This window comes from Polyergus mexicanus, unplaced genomic scaffold, assembly GCF_030449975.1.
Source record: "Polyergus mexicanus isolate NDT 795.1 unplaced genomic scaffold, iyPolMexi1.0 SCAF_8, whole genome shotgun sequence".
NCBI lineage: Eukaryota > Metazoa > Arthropoda > Insecta > Hymenoptera > Formicidae > Polyergus > Polyergus mexicanus.
Window position 1 is genome coordinate 8,768,224 of NW_027223328.1, and position 20,933 is coordinate 8,789,156.

The 20,933-nt window shown below is 36.9% G+C and overlaps 2 protein-coding genes across 7 annotated transcripts in view; one reads left to right on the forward strand and one right to left on the reverse strand.

Moving 5' to 3' along the window:
• Positions 1-382: 382 nt before the first annotated feature.
• Positions 383-2,628, reverse strand: LOC138935576 (myosin heavy chain, clone 203). Its single transcript, XM_070300249.1, has 5 exons — positions 2,111-2,628; positions 1,135-1,986; positions 900-1,046; positions 580-813; positions 383-506 (listed from the first exon to the last, which is right to left on the reverse strand). The coding sequence occupies exons 1-5, from the start codon at positions 2,171-2,173 to the stop codon at positions 480-482; spliced, it is 1,323 nt and encodes a 440-aa protein (XP_070156350.1). The 5' UTR covers positions 2,174-2,628; the 3' UTR covers positions 383-479.
• LOC138935573 (nephrin) overlaps positions 2,554-20,933 on the forward strand; it is a 357,081-nt gene continuing 338,701 nt past the window's right edge. For 4 of the 6 annotated variants that reach the window (XM_070300240.1, XM_070300245.1, XM_070300243.1 and 1 more), the window contains exons 1-2: positions 3,552-3,738; positions 4,104-4,265. The gene's annotated coding sequence lies outside the window, so the exon portion shown is untranslated. Of the gene's footprint in view, positions 2,769-3,551; positions 3,739-4,103; positions 4,266-20,933 lie in introns of those variants that run through there. The other 2 variants (XM_070300241.1, XM_070300242.1) reach the window with 2 other exon arrangements.

Here is a 20,933-nt window from a genome sequence, read left to right on the forward strand (position 1 = left end):
TTACAATTGCAAGTGTCAGTTTATACATGCCTGTTTTATATAAATGATACTAATAATATATAGAGCTTTTTATCATTAGAATTTAAATTGTACAAATTATCCTATACCAAGTTGGTTACTGTAAATAAGTATGAGCAAATAAGAATCGTTGCACACATATAACAGAGAAGAAAAATTAGACTTATAACATAAGTGTTTATAAAAAAAACATCGTCGCCAAGTTTTTATTTTTATTTCATAAATAATGCATAACATCGAGTTAGAGAGCTCTTTATCGCGCGACCCGAAGATACGAAGTATGAACAAAAATTCATAAATCTCTGCGTTAGTAAATACGAGCTGTATATATATATATATATATATATATATATATATATATATATATATATATATACATGACAAATTATTGATCAATGATCGATTAAATCATACTGTGTTGATGGAATGTCAATGATTGTTCTTTACAATTCTGATCCGGATTACTTTTGTTTCCCTTTCTTATTATTCTGAAAAATTACGTCTTTGATTAAATGCTCTTACAAGGTTACATCTTTGTGTATCTTGTGCACACATTTTTACCTTATTAGCTAGTTCAAATTTCAATTGCTGTATTTCCTCTGTTTGGCAGATAAGTTTTTCGTTCATGTTGGCAAGATGTTCGCTCATAGTATTGAGTTGTATTTTGTAATTTCCTTCTTGCGTCTCTTTTTCCTTTTGTAAACCATTATAATTAGAAAGTGTCTCTAATAGTGCTGTTTCGCATTTCTCTCTCTTTGATTCACTTGTATCTAATTGCACATGCATAACTTCATTCTAAAATACAAAAACAAATATGTACATATAACATATTATATGACAAAAAATTTACTGTAAATAAGATTTAAAATATATCTTATTACATTAGCAGCCATAGCTAAATTTTTTATGTGACAGATATATTTTTCGTTTGTTAATCTTTCAATTTCTTCTAGGAAATAATCCCTAATCTTTAATTCACGAGCTTCGATTTCTTCTGGTAATGCAAAAGGTGCACTCAACTTGCCAATCTGTTAACAATATAAATAATCTATAATTATAAATACAAGATGAATATATATATATAACTTAAGAATAGAATAATATATATAATAATACCATATTATTTATTTTCACAGGTTTCCATGCATCATTATCAATTTGGGAAGTTGCTTCAGCTTTTTTTTGTTCCAATTCATCATATTTTATCTTGACTATATGATATTGAGTTTTCCAGTAATTAATTTCTTTCTCTAAGTCACATGATTTTGCATACAAAAAGTCATTACTTTCTTCTTGTGGCTTTTGCGGTTTTCCTTCTCCAAGTGATTTTGATGATCTACGCGAAGCAGATGGTGAAGAGAATGGCGATGGCTCCGTTTGACGATGATTTGAGAGTATTCCTCTCGCATCAAAATCATAACCATCGCGTCTACCTTCATTGCTGGACCACGATACAGTTTCCTCTTGTTTCTGTCTGTCGTTTAACTTCCTCTGCAAGTCATTTCTCTCTCTTTCTAACTTATCTACAGTGCTTTGATACTGGCATTCCGATTCTATTTTAGACTTTTCGCTATAATCAACTTTATATTCTAATTGCTGTACTCTCTCGTACAAACTTTCAATTTCGCTATCTTTATCACTAATCTGTGACAATAATTGAGCATTCTCCACTATCTTCTTCTGAAATTCTTCGTCTAAGATATTGTTTGGCGGTACAGGAGGAATTTGACTATTGTTTTCTGGCACTTTGCTTTTACTCTTCTTAGACTTATTTTGTGCCTTGTCAAGTTCCTCCTGCAGTACAGTTATACGCTTTGTCAATTGTTGATTACGAAAGGTCAAACTGTCTATTTCCTGATCGGCTCTACGGAGTTCCACTTCTCTCTCTTTCAAATGATTCCGAATATCCGTATTACGTGCTTGTTCCTCTATCACAGCCTTTTTCAGAACATTTGCTTGCGCACGAATCTGCAAATAAAATCACTTCCTTTGTGCAAACTATAAATAAATAAAAACGTAGAAGACAGGGGAGAGAGTAAAATATTTAAAAAAGGCGACTATGTAAAAAATCTATTACGAGAATGCTGCTTACTTTCGAGTATTCCGCGGCAATTTTCTGATACTTTGTCTGCAGCTGACTGTTGACACCCTCCATACCTTCCTATCCCCAACTTATACCTCTCGTTAACGCGCTCCGTCTATTCCGTTGCGTATTGTTATTGATGACATCCGGACATCCTTCACGAGATTTTCGGATATTGTGCTCGCATCGCCAGGATACGCACCGCGCATTTCTGATCGGTGTGAATGACGATGTAGCGTTGTCGGCTTATCGACTGGTCGATCTTGAAACAATTATGGTAAAATCCGCGCGATCGGCGAAATCGTATCCCGCACTCCATCCAACACGAAATACGAAATGCGGCCTCGTAAGAAGTGCACACACTCTAAACGCATTAGTATTTGTGCAATCCAATAAAACGCCCCCAACCACGATACGCGCCCTGTCGAATCATACACCGAGCCGAGCCCAGCGTGCGAGTCGTGCGACGTGAAGTTAACGTCACTTGTCAAGAACATGCCATGCGCGCCAGGCGAACGTTATTTGTATGTATGTATATGTATGTCTGTACTTTCAAATGAATCGGACGATTCGCCACGATTGCTATCTTGTCGGGAATTGCGTTATTGCGCAATGAACGATAAACACGCGAGAGATAAGGAAATCCAAACTTCAAACGGAATGACAGGTATGTATTTATGACGAGGATCATATATATATATATATACGGTCAACAAGACTTTCTCAATTTCCTCGCGAGATAACGACGAGAATTCAAAAATATATGCAGTTACTTATTTGTGCCGCTAATATGGATCGTTTGATTTATATTTATACTATTGATAACGGGATTTTTCTTATTTGCTTATATCGCATAAAAGGTTATCGTGTAGATTCTTATTTTATGGATCTCTTTCAAATTTTACCAATGAAACGTAATCAATTATTATTTGGTATAACAAGAAATTTTTGTTTATGCGCAATTCTTTGTTCTCGGATATTTTATTAACTATAAAGAAGAAGATAAAGAACTCTATAAAAACCTATTTATTATTAATGCAATTATACATATAGTAGATACGAATCTATAATTCTCTTTGATTTGATAATGTATAATTTTAATTAATATATATATATAATTTTATCTAATTCACATACATATCTATTTGTTTTTGCAGGCGTATTATTGAGTTATCTTTTATCATAAGCATATGTATGAGTTTCATCTACAAATATATAATGCGTTTAATGTTAAATAAAATTTAATATATACAATAATTAATTTATACATCATCGTACATATATATATATATATATATATATATATATATATATATATATATATATATATATTTACCGAGGCATATCGATAATTGCGCGAGTTACGTGACCGACCGCGCGATAATCGAATATTGAAACTGACCGCGAGATAGCGCGTAAGGTATAGTCGTGTATTTCAAGATGGCGATATTGAGAAAGTTCAGTGTACGTTTGAATTATCTATCCTTCCCTCGCGTGTGCTTTCTTGATATCGCGAAACTATCGAATTAACGTTGAGCACTTTCGGGCAAATATATATTATGTGTTTCTATAATCGGTTTATCGAATCGTATGATGAGAGGCAACGAGGCCAGCGATCGTTCTGGATATTTCACAAGGTAACGAATGATACGATTTTGAATGACGTCATACCTAACGTATAACGTACAATATATACGTTTGCGGTGAAGAATCAAGAATTTTATCAAAATAGAGATATATATGCATAAATCTGAGTAACCGTGGATATCGTATAAGTACAGATTTACATATATGCTTTTATATTTCTCTCTCTCTCTCTCTCTCTCTCTCTCTCTCCCTCCCTCCCTCTCTTTCGTTTGGCACGAAAATCGGATTTTGTCGCGAATACGCGATGATACGAGTCAAAATGTTAAAACGCCACGCTCGCGTCTCCCTCGCGTTTACATTTTTTGTTTCCCCCCTTTCGCTCCCAGTGCGCCTATTATTCTCGATTCTTTTTCAGCGAAGAAGGACGCGACGTATTTGTCGGCGGATACAGCGGGTCTTCCATCCTGGTTCTTCGCGCCTTCCCTCTCAACGCGCCTCTATATCCACCGAGCAACAACTCCGTTCGCCAGAAGTAAGGATTAAGGATCTCGTCGAAGGAGAGTCAGCAGTTACGAGGGTGAATCATCTAGTTTTTTTTTCTCCTTCCGCATCCGCGCCGAGATACGTTTACGTATATCTGCGCATTAGTCACGCTCGTTGGAGCCTCTTTCTTAGGGGATCTTCATCCCGAATGCGCGCCGCATTAACTAGCTCGCCGTATCCTCCCCCTCCCGTCACTGTATTACGAGAGTGTGCGTGCGTTACGCACCGTTGCTGTAATCCGTGCAATTTGCATGATCATCGGCGACAATACTTTCATCTCTTCTTGATTAGCGTGGAAAAACACGACGTTAAAACATCGCGAGATTTTTAATTAGAAAAAAATATCATTTAAAATGAAATTGTTAAAGATTCGTAAAAATCTTACGTTATGTTTATATGTTGTAATTCTTTTATTTCATCTGACGTGTTTGACTCTATTTTTTTAATATCCATTATCTCAGCATAATTCATACACATATATTTTATATTTTGTTTTTCATATATTTATTAAAAAGATTTTCTACAATTCAGTTTTAAATATTGAAATAAGAGAAATATTTAGGGGAATAAGTTTAAATTTGAATAATAATAATATCTTGCACGCGCTGCTTTTAACACATTCAATCATATTAAAAAATTATTTTAGAAATATCTCTATTATTTAAGAAAATAGCTAATAAACACAATCCGTTTTCCGTGAATATTTTAATTAAAGTTTGCCAAGTACATTCTCAGTTAATTAATTCTTTAGAATTTTTTTTTTTCACTGCAAAGTTACGCTTGAAAGCAAATAATTCCATCTGACGTTATGTTAAAGAGAAAAATTTTAATACCATTGGCCTTCTTCGATTACACACGCTGTACGTTGGCTTTCAGTTACATATATTTTACAAAAAAATCACGTAATGACGCGACCGATATTCTGAATGAGAAGCGCGTTTGGACAAAGTTTATAGCGGAGGGATTTTTACGGTGATTATATTACAAACAGAGTGAAAAGAGTCGTTTCGGCACAACGGAGCGACGAAAAGCGGACTCGGTAGGATACTCGGCCAGAGTGTGTGTCGTCATCGAGAGTTCGTGTATCAAGTCAGATCGGTGAGAACAAAAAGATTTCCGGAAGTAGTTGAAGTACACAGTACTGAGAGGAGAAACCGCCGTCGCTGCCGCTTGCTCACTTGCTCGACCGCGAACGTTTTGGCCCCTTTTAACCCGACATCGAGGAATTTACAATCGCGAAAAGGGGCGAGTCGGAGAGAGTCGCGTGATCTAAAACTGCGAGGCAGGATAAGGAAAAGCCGGGCGAACGTCGGAAAGTAGTGGTACGCCCGGAGGCAAAGAAGCAACGAAGTACGAGATAGGAAATAGCTGAAACACTCCTTTGGCCTTCGGTCTCTCTCTCTCTCTCTCTTTGGAGAATTTAATCTTTTTTCCCCCGCCCTGTGAGAGGAATACGGGAATTTTTTTAACCGGAATTTTATTTCTTTACAAAACTTTGCCGCATTGTTCTTTTCCCGTTCGCAAGCTAACCGTACCTTAATGTTGTGCGCGTATACAGGCGCGTCGCAAAATTACAACTTTTACTTTCGTGGTATTTTTGGAGATGATTCGGAAAAAAAGATGGCAGACGGTTGTAATACGATATAATGGATTTTGCATCTATAATTTAGACTATTTACATCGGTATTTTTAAATGCAAATATTTGCATTTTAATATATATATATTATATACGCATATATTTTATATTTTATATACTATATATATAAAATATATAGTATATAAAATATATGTGTATATAATATATATATTAAAATGCAAACATTTTTTTGCATTTAAAAATACCGATGTAAATAGTTTAAATTATAGATGCAAAATCCATTATAGACAAAATTATATATATGGTATATATAGGATTTTGTCTCATGTTACACGGGATATATTACAATATATAATTTAATATTAACAATATATTTAATTATTGCAATTTTTTCTTGATTTTATTTTTAGAATTTATGATTTGGAAAAGTGTATAATTGATAACATATCGTGGATATACGATCGCTTTAAGTATTTTGTTCTTAATTTGTGCACCAATGGTCCATCGCAACTTCGTTCGTTGCACTTCTTTTCTCATCCTTACTTCTTTATCTCTCGCTGTAATATTTCCCCCTTCGTGCGCCACAGACGCACTGTTTGTATCTCGTTATCTAACTATTTGATTGTGATTTGATAGCGCATCCTTAAAACATTGCAAATACTCAAGAATTGTCGAAGAGAATTGAAAAATTCTGTGAGAGAAGTGAAACGATCGAAAATAATAGCAAATGAAAATTTATTATTCTCAATAAAAGTTTAAACTGGGAAATAATTATCTTTTTTGAGAATTGCTCTTGAAAAGATTTATAATAATCATTTTTTATAGCAATTTAAAGCATGCGAGTATTACAGTACTCAAAATAGAACTGTGAATAGACACGAAAACAGCAGAAAAGATTAAGACGCAAATCGCAAATAAAGTAGCAGAGATCGCGAGCAATCTGATATTTTTAAATATTTATGTCATGAAATTTCAATGCATATTTCGCGGATTTAGGTCACGGCCTACATTTTTTTGCGGTCTGTTTCTTTTCTCCTGCTCTCACATATTAGCGACAGGCGCAAGAGGCTGATGAATCAATAACATTTTATATAAGTTTAACGTTATCGATACCCCTCTGGTGCGGATCATATAAAAGTCGCGGATACCCATACATATGTACAGATCTCGGAAGCAGATCTCGTGCAAACACGTTTCGATCGCTTTTTTTTTTTTCGTGCGTCGTCAATTTCAGGGCCAGGTAGCGACCGGAATAAGGACGGGAGAAAATAGTGCCGATCCTCATCTGCGAAGTGCTTTCGTCGTATACCTGGGCTCCTGAAGTTCCACGTCTCGTATGTGTACGTGCCCCAGGTGGTTGTCTCAAATAACATCACCTAAAGCGAGTAACTCGATGCCAGGAGATTCTGCGGGTACTTGAACATAGATTGCGTTACGCGTGCGCGTGCTCCATGTATGTCCATACGTTTTTAGATTATCACGCGTTCTTGTATCGTGCATAGAAAGCGAAAACTAGTTTCCGATTTCCGTAAGAAATGTTTCGTGTGAATAGAAAATTTGTTTGAAAAAAGAAAATCTCTTCTTTTTACAGGATAATTAAATAAGTTTATTATTTATACGGTCCATCTGTGAGAGATATGACTTGACTTATCTCACATTCTGACATTGAATATTCTCATGTCTTCGCATGCTTTGAATCATACGATATTAGATCAATTCGCTTTTGATTCAATTATATTTGAGTAAGAAATTTTAAATTAATAAGTTTTTATGGAAAGTGGACAAGTTGTGGCAAAATGATGATGTGCTTTTGCCGTTTTCTCTGTATTCGCACTGAAATGCATTCGTGTTCGAAAGGGTGAGATTACTCACGAATAAACCGACGATAAATGAAACAACAGCTGGAGAAAACGAGGGACGTCTTTGATTTTCTAATGGAATTTCAAAGCCGCTCTCCGGGAATTTTCATTGATTCCCGTTGAATCGTTACCGGTTTCCCAGCGGAGGAGTGGATGTAAAGACGCCTTCCTAGGTCAGGTTAGGTAAAGGTAACGGGGACGAAAGAGGAAATAGAGCACCGAGTTCCGGCGCACACGATCGTTCTTTGTCGTTGTCGTCGTCGTCGTCGTCGTCGTCGTCGTCGCTTTTCGTCGAGCGGAGCTTTGTAATTTTAATTATTTCATTACTGGAAATCCTTCGAATATACAAAGAAAGGAAGGAACCGGAGGTGGGGTTTCTCGCGGGCATTTCTCTCACGCCTAGAAGAATTCGTTCGTCGTTGTCGCTGCTTCTATTTTTCTTCTGTCGTTCTTTCTTTTTCATTGCTTCTCTTCTACGTCTCTCCTTCTTTCACCTCCGGATTTTCACTGACTTTATCTATTCAATGGATAATGTTCGCATCGCTCTTTATTCGCGATTAGTCTTCAAACGTGTCGTGAGCAATTTAAATTGATACATTTTCTGTGAAAAAATTAATTTCAAATTTACAAGTCTATTCCATCTATCGATTTTAATGACAGATTCTTTAACGAAAACGGGGATTGGAATAAGACGATTCTATTCGATTGAATAGGATTGCCATTTTAATCGAATTATTAATTTAACTAGTAAATAAGACCCGAATTAAAATTTTATTGAAGTAAAGTTATATTATAAGGCAAAGGCATTTTAAATTGATTGCAAAGATTATAGATTCGTTATTTGATATTTTTTCTTCGGAAACTTAATACGCCAAAAGCCCCTTACTTTTAATCGGTAATTACTCGAAAAGAGCGTAACTCGATACCTTGATATTTTCATTATAGAAAAAGAGATTTCGAATTTTCATGAGAAAATTTGTTATTAAAATGAAATAGAAAGTCGCGTATTGCAGAGAGCTTTCCACTTCAGAGGGATACACATCGAATTGATCATGTCCGTGGAATTCACCTCCGTCCTCGTGAATTCGCGCCGAATGACAGCAAGTCGCGATGACGGTTATCGCGGCGAAGCGATCGTCGCAGATGCATCGTTGTCGTGACATTGGCCCGTAATAAAGCATGACGCGGATAATCCAATGCAGGACATACGTAACAAGGGTCGAGCGTTTCTCGCAGTGCGCGAGGCGCGTGGTAATTTAGGTACCATTGCCTTGGTCAATGGCCAATTCCTATTTTGGCTCGTCTCCAAGGGGACAGGCAAACCAACGTCCGCAAAGGCAAAAGGATATGGTTACAGTATCCGCCGAGATTTTGTTATTTCATTATCGATCTCTAGTCTCTTCTTCTTGCGTACGCGAGAAAAATTGCGGTCCGGATCGTCGTTGAATTATTAATCTGTTGCGATTTTCTTTTCCTTCACATCTCTCCTCTCTCATCTATCCACTCGGGATCTTTTCGTTGCTTATGCAGAGTGCCATTCGACTCGCTTCCTTTCACCATAGTCTCGTAACGGTCCTGAAAAGCCCCGGATAAGTCGCATTCGAGAGCCCTCTTTAATCCGGTCGCGAGGGCACGCCGCACCGAGTGCACCGTAAAATTTGTAATCGGTGCGAGCATTGTCACCTTGAGTACCGTTCGTGATAAGGAAGAGCCGCGTTTCTGTTCTGTCTTCTTCCTTCTTCTCTTTTCGTCGTTCGTTCGTTCGTCTTCCTTTTCGAGCAATCTCACTTCGGGATTTCTATTTTTTCGCTCGTCTTCTTTGCGTCGCGGTTTTTTCCGTTTCGGTGACGTAAATCCTTATCATTCATCACTTTTAATCTTATTGTTAGTTGGAAATATATTTGTGGGAGATCGTGTGGAGAGATAGGGAGTGAAGGAAAGAGAAAGAGAGCGTGTATAACTATACGCGGTAGCTATATATTTTTCCTTCCCGTCTCTTTTCGCTATACGCGCTGTTGATTTAGCGTCACAACGCGGCGACGCGGTTCGCTGGCATTGAAAAATGACCGAAGAAACGAACGAAAGCGAAACAACGCACGGGCAATGTAACGCGTCCATGTATCATGGGAGAATATACCCGGCTCCTTATTGATATGCATGCGCGCGAGTGGGTCTTTCCGACACGGGGTCAAAATCGACCGATGCAATGTGCGAAAGTGCGAAGCCGAATGACGGGAGAACGCGTTTATTATCCGACTGATTTGTATTCGATTGTGCACTACGTATGTGTGTCTATGTGGACATGTGCCCTAATATATATATATATATATATAATGACGTATATTGCAAATAATGGCTTGGATAGTTTTTAAATACTCTTGAGTAATCGCATCGAATATTACGATCTGCGGAAGTGGACTTTGCTGAATTATTAAAATATCGTGCATCGTGTTACGAATAATTGATGCGTGAATTTTGAAACAAAGCAATTAAACGATAATAACGAGAGCACGCGTGGAACAGAAAATATTGTATAAATGGAGTTAAAAATATATATATTGGTAATAAAACGCAATCTTCCGCCCCTATATGTATATATAACCGCGATTTTACGCTGCAGCGCGATTATTTGATGAATCGAAGATTGGAAAATATTTATTATTTTGGCCTACATCCTAAATGTAAAAATCTCTAACGTTGCATTTTTAATTAATTACAGTCCCGATCTACTCGCCCCATCTGTCCTTTTCCATTCTCGGTCGCGTTTTCTTTTCCCCTCTTTCTTAATCTCATCTCAGTGTACATACAGTTTGCGTATTATTAAATATAGCATTGCAGGTAAAATGAACGTACAATGTATAATTTGTACGGAGAACGGGGAAAGATTAGGTGTAATAGAGCTAATTTCCATCTGCTGATAGGCGCTTATTCGCATTTAATTACGTCTATGGATCTGTTTACGAGTCCGACGAAAGAGAGGCACGGGGGGGAGGGGGGAGGGGGGGAGGGAGAGAGAGAGAAAGGAAGAGGAGGACCTCGTGGAAGGGATTTGGATATTCCCTGGAGGCCCGTCGTCTGAGCCCGTACCATAATGCTTGACGTAACGTGCCTCGCCAGTGACTCAGCGACCGGCTGTCTGTGTTCGTAGCTCATTATTAAGCCCTGTGCACGCTATCATAAATACTATATGTACGCATTGCCTTCACATATGCACGAAAATAAAAACGGTCTACTGGGGGTGATATACCAGAGTCGACAAGGGACGCTCGAAAACTTTGACTCACCCGCGCTATCCTTGCTATTTGTGCCGCACTCAATACAATTCCGTACTGTCCATTTGACGTTAAATCGATATACTGGATGTTTCGTGACGGTTAAACATCTTTTCAATTGTTTGAATAATTTCATTTGACATCCACGATTTAAAATTGTACGGAATTATTTCGATGAAGATTCGATATTTATTTGGAAGAATAAAAGTGGAAAGAATCGATACGTTTCTCTATTTTTTACTTGGATTATAATTTAATTATTAAGCTTTAACTCAATCCTGAGATTGCTCTCTGTGGCGTATATATCTTATATCATGGATTAGATAATTTTAAATAACCTGGTTAATCTATTGAGAGACAATATTTCAATTGAAAAATATATTACAGACACGTCGTATATTTATCCGCAACAGAAATAAGATAACGTGAAACTCTCTATAAATGAGCAGTGTTGCGAGGAAATGATTGTGATTCATATATACACAGAAAATCGTTGAATAAATATAAACGAATTATTAATAAATAATTCTCGTAATTATATAATAGAGCGCTCCGAGTGATTGAAACGTTCATTCGGTCAACATGTGTTAATCCAAATTAGTCGATTTTACGTAATTACGGATTTGGTCAGTGTAAGTAAAACAGCCAGAGCGTAACGAACGAGTTTCTCGCGCGCATGTCCGTTTCGCGATTATCTGGCTTGAGGCGTAAAAATGGCAGAGTTGCGATATTTACATAATCGACTTTCTCAGCCGTCAGCGTGCCCGATTATCTCGGATTACGGAAACGCAGAAAGCGACCGCGTCGCGTAAAATACGCGGTGGCTACCCTTTATCAGGCGCGATGCAACGAGCCTATGTGCGTGCCAAGGCGAGCCTTGAAAGGCTATACGCTATTTAGCGCACGCAATTCGAAAGCAAATCACTTGACCGCGAACCGCGCATTACGCCGCACTTCAATGATCCGCGTTAAATCTTCTATGTGACGTTCGCGTACCGCGCGATGTACCTGTATACCCTCTATTATAAGATCCCCCTTTCTCGGGAACTCCCGTAAAATCTAGTCTACTTACGCGCGGATGTATCGTACTTTTTTACCGCGATACCTATTACGTATCCGCGTAATTGATACCTGTCGTCGACAGAATCCCTCAAAACAGAGATTTCTTTTGAATATCTGTATTTTGTTGGCAAAAGAGAGAATAACGTGCGTAAAATTGTTTTATGTATCGTTGGCGTAAAATAATAAGTATCTCCAAGGATAGAAATACCTAATTACATATCTTCGACTTTTTTTCCCCAATAGAGAATCTATCCTTGGGCTCCGAGAGGCAATTTATTTGCAATTTCTTACGGACTGTGTAAGTATGTAAGGGATATGTGTGTGTATTTATTTTAATTATATCGTCCGATCTGCATTTACGGGATGCTCGCGCGCTACGTCGCTTCGTGCTTTAAAGAATTCTCTTAATGCGCGCACTGACGTGGAAACTGGGTTCGATAGCTTAATCAACCAATATCTCCCTCAGGGAGTTTTTTCCTCCCTCTCTTTGGCGCTGATATAAAAATCGAGGGAAATACTTACCTTGCCGTTGTCGATCGGAATTCGTCCGAAAAAAATTTCGTAAAATAATCTGCTCGGATATTACTCTTCTAAATTATAAGTTAAGTATCATTGAATGAGATTATTATCTACAAAAACGTGAATAACGACGCGGATCGAAGAATCTTGAAATAACCGCACAAAATCAGAAAAATTGAGAAAAGAACTTTTCTTTCGTCGTTATAAAGAAATTTAACAAATAATATTTATATCAGTGTTTCTTAATATTATACCGGAAAATATTTATCTTTCATTTGTATCAAAATAATTTGTATCAATTTATCTTTTGTTTACATTTACAACCATGTCACTACGTTAAAACGACCGGTTTATACATGGAGTTTATTTAAAGTACCAGTTAACTAAACGCTGCAACACGTATAAATTCATGACGAGATCATCTTGAGATTAAAACGAGTTTCTTGACGTTGATTAAATTTCACGAAAGAATATACTAGGCTATATAGGAATGTCGTTACGCTGCGTCCTATACACCGGATATTAAAGGTCAGCGTACATTGTTACAATGACCTTTTACGCACGCGCATCTGCCCGTCTGCCGGCGGGCGTTTGTGAACGTTGATAGCCATTAATGGGATGAAAGCTTACCTATGCTTAGTTTAGTTGGACAGGATGAAAGTTCCTGTTTGATCACTAACAACTAACCAGCTATTTAACATAGAAAAAGATATACGATGCACGTTATAAAATTACATATGTATTGTATATGTACAGTTTGGAATACGAGAAGTAGCACTAAAGATTTTGCAACATCTTATTTTATAGTTCCAATTATCGTATTAACAGTCATAACTGCTCTGATTCTTAAATTTATTATTTTATAAACTTTATTATTTAACTTTATTAAACTTTATTATTTTATACACACAATTGTGTGTGTATATATTTCTATATTTAATAATTTCTTCATAATTCTATATTTAATAAAATTGCATCCTTTATATTTCTATTAGGGAATGATATATAAATTTCCTATTGTTTTTATTTATGTATATACAATTTGAAAGATTATTAAATATAAATAGAGTTGTATTTTGAATACGAACTTATATTAAAAGCGTGGAAAGAATAATGGAAACGGCGATAGAAATGGATTGTCGAGATAACATACTATGCATTTTTATGTCATTGGATATATGTCATCAAAACGCTAGTTTTAATTATTGATTCTTTATATATTATGGTTTGGTCTTGGATAACATTAAAAGATAAATTTTTATTGCAATAACAATGTAAAAGATCAATTTTATAATTTTAATATATTGCTACTTTATTAATCGTAAAATTTTCATACGTAGCCTCGAGCACATTTTTCAATAATTCGATCGATATATTATTATTTAGGTTTACTAGTATCCGATAATTGATTAATTTTTTAACAGGTTACATTAATCGCGCTAAAAAGCACACGGATAGATTTCTGTCACTGTCGATAAATTTTAGAATTAAAATTCTATAAATCATTACGATCTCATATATATCGCGCTTACATTAAATGAATATACGTAATATATAATAAAACGTATATAATTCGTTAGATTTTGTAAATGAAAACCACATTATTATTAATATGCAATTATTATCGGGCTAATTCTGCTTTAATTTATAAATAAAAGTCTCTTTAATTTTATAAAATATTCGTGATAATTCCTTTCTCGCGTGCGCCAGTCAATTACTTTTATTCTCGCTTATTATGCACTTTTCTCTCCCTCTTGTGTGCCCTTCAGGATTACTCGTGCAGCTGCTTTGACCTCATGAATATCGAGACATTGGCTGACTTGGTATATGCGAGCTTTCCCATTGAGTCATACAAACGTACTTGTTAAGTTGTATCCACATACTATACATGTGCCAATGATCGTCTCCCCTCGTTGTCGTCGTTGACTCATTATCTTTGTCAAATCGAGATAGGAGCGATGCGTCATACGTTGAATTTCCATGTAACACTTGCTCACATTAGAGATAATTAATTGGGTTAATATCAGTATATTAGCCAGTTAGCGAGTGAAATAATAGCGTATCTATATATAGAACTGGAGACCTAAATACATCTTACTCGTTTTAAAAAAAGTCTAGATGAAACCATATTATCGGTTTTCCGATACGTAATTCGAAAACGTTATATTGATTTTTAATACAAACATAAGTATACAGAGCGCGTAATATAAGGAGGGCTAATTTTATTTGCATTATGTTTTAAATACTATCTTGTGATATATTAATAACTGAGATCAGGCAAAAAAATAACGGTAAACACAGATCTATGAAATAAATTTAAGATTAAATAAATGTAATATATATATATATATATATTTTTTTTTTTTAATATAAAGATAAATACTTATTTAAGAGATTTTGATTTATAAAAAAAATTTATCTTAATGAAAAATATATGAATTAATTGGATAGTTGTTAAATAATATCTGTGAACGTACGCTTATGTGATGAAAATAGATTTATTTTCGTATTATTTCGACTCTCAAGGGTTTTTTCTCAAAGGATTTTTATTCAAAATTATATCGTTAAATCTTTCTGCAGATTTTCCGAATTTTATTTCACTCTGAATGTATTTTCCCTGAAAACCAGCAGGGGAGGGGGGGGGGCTCCGATATAATTATGAGAGTCAAATTTATGGGATTCTTTTTTAGTCCTTCAAAGATGTGGCGAAAATATCTATATATAAATATAATATTGAATGAGTTATGAGCGTTAATCGTTTCGGGAAATTAAGAAATTTCTAGACTAATTTGTATTCTTCGATTAACGGTAGGGCAAGTTAGGATTTTACGTAAACAGAGGATTAGCATCGCTCAGAATTGTGACAGGGCTGTGTTACGTCGTCGATTTCTATGCAATCTCTTGTATTTACGCGCGTGACCCTTTATTTATTCTTCATTTACACCGAATTCTGCTTTCCGCGCTGTCAATTGTGGGAACGCGATGCGAGTTCGCGCGTTTCGAAAAAACATCGTTATCTCGATACGTCCCTACCAATTGCAAAGTTATATGTAAATAATCGAATCGCGGTTATTAATGCAGCAAATTTATATAGCGCATGCTGGACAGACTTGAATGATTCACGCGCGAATTTTTTTTTCCCGACGTGGCATTCCTTCGCGATAGAACTCGACTTTATCTTATGCGTTATCAACGCAGTTCGACTTGTATCGAGTTACGAAGTATACTCGTTTACCTTTTGGTTCTCGAATAAAGGAGATGGACGCTCCCGGAATAAAAGAGGAAGGTTTAAATGGAGAAGAGGAAAGATAAACACACACACACACATATATATTCATACACATATATTCATACACATGAAAGTGCCGCAGGATCCTTTCGTGTTGTCCGAAACCAATTTAACGGGATGACTAATAAAAATATCGTATCCTCTCGGTCGAGCAGGTTCCATCAGTAGACAGGCAGATGCGCCTATCTATTGATGGAACGGATATACGGCGATGATAGGGAAAGGACGAGAGGAGAGAGCGAAAGTAGAGTTTGCTCCGGTTGGAAGCAGGGAACGGAGAGATGCTTTATGACGCGTCTAAACGACTGTGTGACTCTGCGTTTCTCCCAATATCTTTCATTTTTATCGTTCTCTTTCAACGGCGCGCTTCGTAACATCTTCCCTTTTGCCGTTGCCTAATTTTTTCCTTGTCGTCGCCCACTTGTCATCCGGCAATTGCTTTAGTCCGTGCGTTTCGCTTTAAAATGTTTATGAAATGTTTGTGTTTAAATTAAGAATAACTCGACTTCCTTCTTTAGCAATCTAGTAACTCGTATAGTTGCTCTCTCTCTCTCCCTCTCTCTTTATTTGTTTTCTTCGTTCTGCAAAATTCACCGGCACCATCCATGATTATGTCAGATTCGCGGGAGTATGGTATGCTTAACGTAAGCGTAAACGGGACTGCTCGCAATTTTACTAATTCATACGTCAGCATTTCTGGTTAATGCAATTTCCTCGAGCGGTAATATTACGAATTGTTTTCGCGGAACTTTCTCTTTGTGCAATCTTCTTCCGGCGCATCTCGAATCCTTCCTGCCACCGGAGTGCTAAATTCCATTACCTCTTAAATGCTCGCGCGAACTCGTAAATAGTAACAGCAGGAAACGACGAGTTTTTGAATAATTTTACGGATAATTTTACGGGCAATTGCAGACGATATTTCTGCGAGATTAACGTTACGACAATGAATATATGAATTGAGTCGTCGTCTTGTACGGTGATCGATTTTACTAATACATATCCGTGCGTTTATCAATCCTCGACATCTTTTGGTAGCGAAGGGAGCTCGTTCCGAGGAGTCATCCTATACCAAGAATCACACAACGTCAAGTCCCCCCCGTCTTCGTGAAGCGTAAGTACGATTACGAATGAGTCACTCGCGTTTAATTAAACAAGAAGAGAGCCCGCTCATAGATATCACGGTAGAATTCTTCAAAGTTTAAGGGACCCGAGAATGGCCATTTCCTCTGAGTCATTAGGGATTACGATAACGAAGATGAATCCGTACAGAATCTAGCCTAGATACCGGCCACCTTCGCGAAGATGAATTCGTGCAATGAGTACATGTTCGCTATTCGTTCGCGAAAGAAAATCGATCGCGAACCAAAAGTATTCGCTAAGATATCTGTCGTTGAATGGCAATATCACGCTACGATGGTGGGTCCCTCACGGGCATTGCCAAAGGTTCGATAACTGAAAATCGACACGCATTGTCGTTCGTTTTCTCGTCAGGCGTCGGGGTTGGTGTCGTCATGGGACTCTTCGTCGTGGAACTACGCCAAGAGCTACGTCGTAGAGACTTCGTTTCCAACATACCGGGGAAACGGCGAACGCCGTCGAAGTACGTAAGATGGAACGATGTATTTATTTATAGGACCGTCGAGAGCGTAAGAAGATGTTCGCGTCGCCATCGTAACTCGCCATACGGCCGCGCGATAATGGCGATTTTATGTTGCGCCGAGGTATCTCCTTACGTCGTCGTATGCGTCGACGATGTGTGTGACCCCCTTTTTTCCGCAGTCTCCTCCATCCCCCACGCGGCCATCGTCACTCTCCGGCGGCGTATTACGGAAAAGGGAAACTTCTGGAGACCTGGTGGTGGTGGTGGGGGGGGGGGGGGGCTTCAGGTCTTAGCTCCTGTCTTTCTCCCGGTCGTTTCACCGTATCCCGCGGGAAGAGGCGCATCGTTCATCATGACTTTTCCTCGATTATCCCACGGGAGGCATGTGCGCGCGCGCCAGTTTCCGGTTGACGCACCTTCATAACGCGCATCTCGCTCCTCTCTTTCCGCTTCTCTTTCATCCGCTGTCACGAGAATTAAATAAAAAAGCTCAAAGAGCCGTGCGCGTCTTTAATTACTGCGGTCGAATAAATTGGGATAGTTTTCGGTCGAATGTACGGGTGCGCCAAATCTTCAGCCGAGGTTGAAAATTTCGACGTATATCTTTTCCCTCTTCCTGATGGAACGTCTGACTCGCGGCGCGCATCTATGAGAATGTGTTAATATCATCAAAAAATATTAAAAATTATTTGACTGCTTAGGTTTTTTTTTTTTTTTTGCAGTGTTATGGATATTTTCTTTTATTGATGTACTTCATGTATTCTTTTATTGAGATATCTTCACACATTCTTTTATTGATGCTCTTTATATGAAAATTATGAAGATTTATTGTATCAATTAAATAAAATATTATTGTATCAATTAAAAGACATGACATATTAAAAAATTTAAAAACTGTTTTAAAATTTGATAATTTAAAAATTAAGATTAATTCCAAAATTTGATGAATAATACTCAATAATGATGAAAATAAAATTAAAATAGATATGAACTCTGTCATATAAATAGGAATCGATATACTTATTAATAAATGGTTGAAGATTAAAGTGGCTTTAACGTATTGCGTGTTTGTAGTACAAAATGTACAAGCGGTACTGTATTATTTGTTTAGTAAACTCATATAATACATTTTATCGATTAGTTCTCAGAAATGCCCTTGTTAATAAAGAAATGGTCTAATGATTATTGAAATGGCTACATGCGTGTGGTCGCTCTGATGACACATTAGATAATCAAATAAAAAGTACATCCTCAATAATTATAGGGACCATTGTGGTGTCACACTTGATGGATATCTACGGCCATTGAGTGCCACGTTCGTGATTAAGATTGAGCCACGTGGTAATATCCCTATGCGAGAGAGAGAGAGAGATTTTCAACCTAATTTATGCTAGAGAGAGATTTCCTTATTATCTTAGGTGTTTAAAATTGAATTAAATTTTAAAGATTTTGTATGTGTTTATAATATTAAAATTTTGTTCGTATTCAGATATTTACGATTGTATATATTCGACGGGGGATGTTGCTTAAGGATACTTCCTTAGTATATAAACAAAAATAGAAAGAGAAATACATTACATACATACACATATGTGAGCGATAGGGCGATGCATATATCTATGTTTCGTTTTATTCTGGTTTTTCGAGACGACTTCTTTGTTTGCTGTTCGACGAATTAGGGGGAAGGGAGGGAAAGACAAATAGACTGATGGCCCCTTCTACGCCCCTCCGTGTTGTTCATATGCATAGGAATTATTCGCCGCGTATAAAAGCTGTATTCCCATACGGAACGCAGAAAATATTTCGAAGGTTTCCTTCTCCTCGGGATGAAGGAAACCATCTTTCTTTCCCTATAATGGCCGTAAACAAAGTGATTTATGCAGAGATTCGCGCGGCGAGAGGGGCGAAAAATCGGCGGAGGGTCGACAGAGTGGATAGACAGAAAAGGGAGAGGAGAGGGATGCCGGGGGGAATACTTATGCCCGAGGGGTGGAGGGAGGGGGTAATTCGGGGCGGAATTCAGTTTCAGTCGACGGTAATTAGAATATTGTAAAGTTGGCGAGAAGTGATATGAATAGTTGAGTATGATTTGTTTGCCTTTTCGAGCGCGCTTTAAGTAACGATTCCGTTGTGAAATGAGTCTCGGGCATTCTTTCCTTTTGGCCGGCGTGCCCTTTGAATAATTGAAAAAAGCCGCATTGGGCGAAGAGGAAAATGGAAACGTAGAAAGAAAGAACGAACGCGACGATAAATATCAAACTATCGCGCCACGAGAATTCTCTGTATTTCTATTTTTTTTATACTTAATTGCTGGAACTTTTTTTGTTAATTATATATCAGTTATGAGGTTTTTAAAAATTCTTTGGGGAAGAGGTAAAGCTCTATCGATTATATCGAAATTTTGTAAGGTATAACTTTCTCAGATGCCGAGGATTGCATTGAGTCAGTATTAATAACTCTAGCTACTATCCGCTGGCTTATAATCACTAATCTCTATGACCCTGTATAAATATCTCTTTAAGCTCTTGACGACGTCGAGCATTTAACTTTCATGGAAGTAATCGAATTAGCATATTAATCGATTTCGGAAACATTCGTGCATGCTCGCGCGCGTGGCTGAGATAAGGTTGAGACGTTATTTCTTTCATCATTTCTTTATATTTTTATCGAGACTTATATAAATCGAATTAAATGCGATGATAATGATAAGAATCGATAATTATTAGCATTCTGACCTTCTCGATAAATTCTTTAACACTACATTTATCGCAATACATCGTTATGGAATAAAATATCCAAGCAATAGATATGAATTTTTTTTCTCAATTAAAAAATAATCGAATTAAACTGTATACTTCTTAGCAGCTGTAAAGAATGAATAAATGTTTCAATTTTATTTTTTTAATTTTACTTTCTATTCAAATATAATGAATTAAAATTCCTGGAGCGACAATTAATGTATATATATAGTTTACGTCTCCTATAGACAAACTTATTTAAATTCCTTTCTACAGTTAACTTTCGTCTCATTTTACTATATTTTTATTAATTTTATATAAATAATAGATTGCAAAGACGCGTGCATAGAATGAAGTCGATACATTTTTCTCGAAATGATGATACATATAGCTGGGAAAGATACATTGTTCCACAAGGCGCATTATTTGATCCTATTCTATTATATTTGCCGCACACTATAATAGATAAGCTGTAATGATGACAAATGACACATTTCTTATTTACACGAAGGGTACGCGTAAGCCTGAAAATGCGGGTGTGGCTATAATTTCCCCCCCGATCCGGGCTTTCGTGTTTAATGCCGGTCAGCTGGGAGCGAGTGGAAAATTGTTATTACGAATATCATGTATCTCTGCTTTTATTTGATGGTGTAGGAGAGAGGAAAATATAATGTGCAAATGAACACAGTCCTCGTTTGATATTATCTGCGCCATCTCTCTCTCTCTCTCTCTCTCTCTCTCTCTCTCTCTCTCTCTCTCTCTCTC